The 6,274-nt window shown below is 38.8% G+C and overlaps 1 protein-coding gene across 2 annotated transcripts in view; it reads right to left on the reverse strand.

The window, feature by feature from the left end:
- Positions 1–4,235, reverse strand: part of LOC128700505 (A disintegrin and metalloproteinase with thrombospondin motifs 6-like) — a 49,943-nt gene extending 45,708 nt beyond the window's left edge. For both annotated transcript variants that reach the window (XM_053793747.2, XM_053793746.2), the window contains exon 1: positions 4,099–4,235. In XM_053793747.2, the coding sequence (XP_053649722.1) occupies positions 4,099–4,185 (87 nt within the window). In that variant the 5' untranslated portion in view covers positions 4,186–4,235. The remainder of the gene's footprint in view (positions 1–4,098) is intronic.
- Positions 4,236–6,274: the final 2,039 nt, after the last annotated feature.

A 6,274-nucleotide genomic window follows, 5' to 3' on the forward strand; every position in this document is an offset into this window, starting at 1 on the left:
AAATCATGTGATACCCTCATCACCTTACTCTTTTCTATGTTCACTTTCAACTTTCTACCTTTACACACACTCCCAAACTCGTCCACTAACCTTTGCAATTTTTCTTTAGAATCTCCCATATGCACAGTATCATTAGCAAAAAGCAACTGTGTCAATTTCCATTTTGTATTTGATTCCCCATAATTTAATCCCACCCGTCTCCCGAACACCCTAGCATTTACTTCTTTTACAACCCCATCTATAAATATATTAAACAACCGTGGTGACATTACACATCACTTTCTAAGACCTACTTTTACCGGGAAGTAGTCTCCCTCTCTTTTACACAACCTAACTTGAGCCTCACTATCCTCATAAAAACTCTTTACAGCATTTAGTAACTTACCACCTATTCCATATACTTGCAACATCTGCCACATTGCTCCTCTATCCACTCTATCATATGCCTTTTCTAAATCCATAAATGAAATAAAAACTTCCCTACCTTTATCTAAATACTGTTCACATATATGCTTCAATGTAAACACTTGATCTACACATCCCCTACCCACTCTGAAACCTCCTTGCTCATCCGCAATTCTACATTCTGTCTTACCTCTAATTCTTTCAATTATAACCCTACCGTACACTTTTCCTGGTATACTCAGTAAACCTATTCCTCTACAATTTTTACAATCTCTTTTGTCCCCTTTCCCTTTATATAAAGGGACTATACATGCTCTCTGCCAATCCCTAGGTACCTTCCCCTCTTTCATACATTTATTAAACAAAAGTACCAACCACTCCAACACTATATCCCCCCTGCTTCTAACATTTCTGTCATGATCCCGTCAGTTCCAGCTGCTTTACCCCCTTTCATTCTACGTAATGCCTCACGCACCTCCCCCACACTCACATTCTGTTCTTCTTCACTCCTAAAAGATGGTATACCTCCCCGGCCAGTGCATGAAATTACTGCCTCCCTTTCTTCGTCGACATTTAAAAGTTCCTGAAAATATTCTCGCCATCTACCCAAAACCTCCATCTCCCCATCTACTAACTCCCCTACTCTGTTTTTAACTGACAAATTCATTTGTTCCCTAGGCTTTCTTAACTTGTTTAACTCACTCCTATTTTTTTCTTATTTTCATTAAAATTTCTTGACAGTGCCTCTCCCACTCTATCATCTGCTCTCCTTTTGCACTCTCTCACCACTCTCTTCACCTTTGTGTAAAGTAAAAGGACACAAGTGCAACTAATGTGACATTTTATTGTCGCAACGTTTCGCTCTCCAGGAGCTTTATCAAGCCATTACAAACAATACATGGACACAGAGGGTATATAAAGGCTCAGAGTGAGGTGCAATACTAGTGAGGTACCATTTCGATGTTCACTAGTGGTAGAAGTAGTAGTAGTAGTAGTAGTAGTAGTAGTAGTAGTAGTAGTAGTAGTAGTGGTAGTGACAAAAGTAATACAATATGGTAGAGCAATTAATTAACCTTTCTTTTCCTCTCCATATACTCTACTCTTCTTATAACACTTCTGCTTTGTAAAAACCTCTCATAAGCTAACTTTTTCTTATTTATCACACCCTTTACTTCATCATTCCACCAATCACTCCTCTTTCCTCCTGCACCCACCATCCTATAACCACAAACTTCTGCCCCACATTCTAATATTGCATTTTTAAAACTATTCCAACCCTCTTCAACCCCCCCCCCCCCAACTACTCATACTTGTACCAGTCCACCTTTCTGCCAGTAGTTGCTTATATCTTACCCGAACTTCCTCCTCCCTTAGTTTATACACTTGCACCTCCCTCTTACTTGTTGTTGCCATTTTCCTCTTTTCCCATCTACCTCTTACTCTAACTGTAGCTACAACTAAGTAATGATCCGATATGTCAGGTGCCCCTCTATAAACGTGTACATCCTGGAGCCTACCCATCAACCTTTTATCCACCAATACATAATCTAACAAACTACTTTCATTACGTGCTATATCATACCTTGTATATTTATTTATCCTCATCTTCATAAAATATGTATTACCAAACCTCTTTCTACACATAGCTCAATTAAAGGCTCCCCATTTTCATTTACCCCTGGCACCCCAAATTTACCTACTACTCCCTCCACAACATTTATGCCCACTTTAGCATTGAAATCCCCAACCACCATTACTCTCACACTTGGTTCAAAACTCCCCACGTATTCACTCAACATTTCTCAAAATCTCTCTCTCTCCTATACACTTCTCTCTTCTCCAGGTGCATATACTCTTACTATAACCCACTTTTCACATCCAACATAATCCTTGAATTAATACATTTATAGTCCCTCTTTTCCTGCCATAACTTATCCTTCAACATTATTGTTACTCCTTCTTTAGCTCTAACTCTATTTGAAACCCCTGACCTAATCCCATTTATTCCTCTCCACTGAAACTCACCCACCCCCTTCAGCTTTGTTTCACTTAAAGCCAAGATGGAATAAACCTTGGCAATAAATACCGACAAGTTGGTTTAGAAAGACACGTAAACAAACACTATAACATATTTATTAGAAAACGTTTCGGTCCTGGGACCTTGATCACTTCTAACATACACTTCTAGCCCGTCCTCATCATAGGTAGAGGTTGTTTTGATAAGGACCTGCCTCGCATGGGCCAGTAGGCCTTCTACAGTGTTCCTCCATTCTTATGTTCTTATGACATTACTCAAGAAATCGTAATGACACGATTGCAAATAAACCATACCCCCGACCGGGATTGAACCCGCGGTCATAGAGTCTCAAAACTCCAGCCCGTCGCGTTAGCCACTAGACCAGCTAGCCACAATAAGATTCATCCAACTAGGTATATTTCTACACCATAGGAAAGTTAGCACAGGCACCTCTGTGACCACAAATGCAAGTTTTTACAGACGAATCTCCAGCTAGCGTGGCCGTGACGAACTCTAGCTCAAGTCCCTTCACTGCCGTCAACATGACTCAAGAAATCGTAATGACACGATTGCAAATAAACCATACCCCCGGCCGGGATTGAACCCGCGGTCATAGAGTCTCAAAACTCCAGCCCGTCGCGTTAGCCACTAGACCAGCTAGCCACAATAAGATTCATCCAACTAGGTATATTTCTACACCATAGGAAAGTTAGCACAGGCACCTCTGTGACTCTATGACCGCGGGTTCAATCCCGGCCGGGGGTATGGTTTTTTCTTATGACATTCCTCAGGTCACGTGCGTCACATCTCACTCTCCGCCTATATATATAATGTCTTTCTACCTCTGTATGTTAGAAGTGATCAAGGTCCCAGGACCGAAACGTTTTCTAATAAATATGTTATAGTGTTTGCATACGTGTGTGTGTGTGTGTGTGTGTGTGTGTGTGTGTACACGGTAGGGTGACAGACAGCAAGAAATAAGATTTGGTAGGAGTAGAAAAGATCCAGATGTGTGTGGAAAATGAATTAGGCAGAGGCTGCTATGAAAGGGGATAAAGCAGCTGGAACAGATGGGATTAAGGCTGAAATGTTAAAAGCATGTGGGGATATAACTTTGAATAAACTGGTGTTTTTGTGGTGTTTCCAGTGTTTTATACATCATAGATGTATAGATCTCGATCAGATGATGACCCGTTGGCCTACCGGAACTGGGTTTTCACATCCCATTTTTTTAGGGCATATTTAAATTTAATGAGGATATTGATCTCTCTGAGATAACAAGAGAGAATGCCACTTTAGTTTAGCTTCAAAACTGGTGTTTCTTAGTGGACGATTAGAAATAAATGTGAGTATGTCCTAAAATGACATTCTTATTGAAGGAATTGTAATAATAATTTCCATATCAAGACTTGTGAATTTCTCCTCTGATTTGCTTCAGATCATCAGTGCTAATATTTAACTGTATAACAAACTTATGCCGCACTGTCTACTATTCCAATCGCGTGATGAAAGGGGCTGGGGTTATGAAATACAAGGATACCTTTCTCAGATCGCGCAGCGACCGAAATCCATCTAGCTATTATCATCATTATATTATACATAGGACAATAATTGGTTATAAGTTGTCCTGAGGAAGAAATCTGAGTGAACTAGAGATATATATATACTATACACACCTGCATTCCTGTGACCAATGACGCGAAGATACTAAATAATAATATCCAGGTTGAAACACTCATTATATTAAGCTGATGTGTCAGCATCTGAGTATTGGAAAAAGAAAAATGTTAAGAAGTAGTGTGATGTTTGTCTGTCCGATGATAGTTACAAACTAGGTAATTCTACGACACCTTCAATGTGAAAGTCCATCGGCAGGTGAAACATGTGAGTTACCGACACACTGGGCTAGTTATCTGCTTCTGTTTCGCATTCTAGTAGCTTTCCACCCTTCAGAGTCCCTACTGAAAAGCGGAAATGCTAATTTTCTTTACCTTAAAAAGAGCGCTGGGGGATGCAGCTTCCCAGAATGCAAGCATCTTGTAAGAACAGGAGGTGGTTGATAATCATGCGAACTGGCACTTGTGTTGGCCCCATGGCTGGCTGAATGAAGCTGTGTCCGGAACTATTGTTCCTGTGTGGCACCTCATTCACCTTGTCCAGGGAGGAAGCGCCGGTCACCAGCTGATGACGCTACCTGACGCAAGAGACCTCACTTCCTGAGCGCCAACACCGTGGCCTATTGACACTCATATCATTATCATTATTATTATTAATTATTATTATTACTATTATTATTAAAAATACGTTTCTGAGTGATGCTTTTGAGGAAATAATTAAAAGAAATGTTCTTTTTTTTCTGCAAACTGAATTGTTTGCCATCTTAATGGTACTGAAGTTAACTTAATGATACTGAGATTGACTCTCTGATTATTTCTGACTCTGCGTCATCACTGAAGACTTTTGGCTCACATAATGACTAACAACAAGCTTATTGGAGAAGCCAAGTATAGATACTCGAAAATCCGGGAAAAAATAATTACTGTAATAAAGTTGGTAGAATTACCGACAATATGTAAAGTAAAAGGACACAAGTGCAACTAATGTGACATTTATTGTGGCAACGTTTCGCTCTCCAGGAGCTTTATCAAGCCATTGCTTGATAAAGCTCCTGGAGAGCGAAACGTTGCCACAATAAATGTCACATTAGTTGCACTTGTGTCCTTTTACTTTACAAAATAATTACTGTACAATTGTTATGAATTCCATCACATATTAGATTGCTCCTTCATGATAAAGTTGATAAGTTAGGCCTCCAAAAAAAAAAAAAGTACCATGAAGGAAAATATAGAATATAACGCTGGTGTCTGTTTCTAGCATTAGGAATAATATTAGGAGAGAAGTAAATAATGAAACTGAATGTTATGATAACATGACGTGGACAAATATGTTTAAGGAGCAACTTGCGATGTGAACAGACTGATGGTGTAGTGGCCAGGCTTAGGCTTGGTTACAGGTACTTTTGGCAATTTGTCAGACATACAAATGAGAAGCATGTGACCAGCACCATGGCCGCTATCTTGAATACTATGAGCTTAATTGTCCACTTACTGAGGAATATATAGTATAATAACCTATGCGATATCTTATTAATGAAAATAAGATACTAGATATATTAAGAAAATTTCCAATATTTGCTTGCAACAGACAAGCCAACTGTAAATATAAATCCAGATGTTCTCCTGCAAACCATTTTTGGGGACCAGTTCCAAGGCCTTTTGTGTATCCATATGCTCTTGTACTACCAGCCACAGGATAGATATGGGGTCCACAATAAACTAACCACTTCGGTGGTTAAATCTAAAAATCCATAATTTTTTTCAGTAGTCACCCATGTTTTTCTTGAAGAAACATATCGCTCTTGAAGACATATTCGTTCATCAAGAAGTTTCTCGCCCCTAAAAGAAACATGTCATGGTCCTGGAGAGATGTCCTCCCCATAAAAGATCCTCCAGAGTGGGAGCCATAATGCTGATGAAAAGTTCTTGATCCAAGGAAGCAAAGATACTCTTTCTTTCCTCGGATTAAACCTGATTATCTTCCATTCCACAGAAGTTTCTCCGTGACAACAAGAACAAGAACAAGAACAAGAACAACAACAACAACAACAACCACAACAACAACAACAACAACAACAATAATAATAATAATAATAATAATAATAATAATAATAATAATAATAATAATAATAATAATAATAATAGTAATAATAATAATAACTTCCATTCCACAGAAGCTTCATGACTATAATGATTATGATAATAATTATAATTATTATTGTAATGATGAATACAA

This window comes from Cherax quadricarinatus, chromosome 65 (genome assembly GCF_038502225.1).
Source record: "Cherax quadricarinatus isolate ZL_2023a chromosome 65, ASM3850222v1, whole genome shotgun sequence".
Taxonomy (NCBI): Eukaryota; Metazoa; Arthropoda; class Malacostraca; order Decapoda; family Parastacidae; genus Cherax; species Cherax quadricarinatus.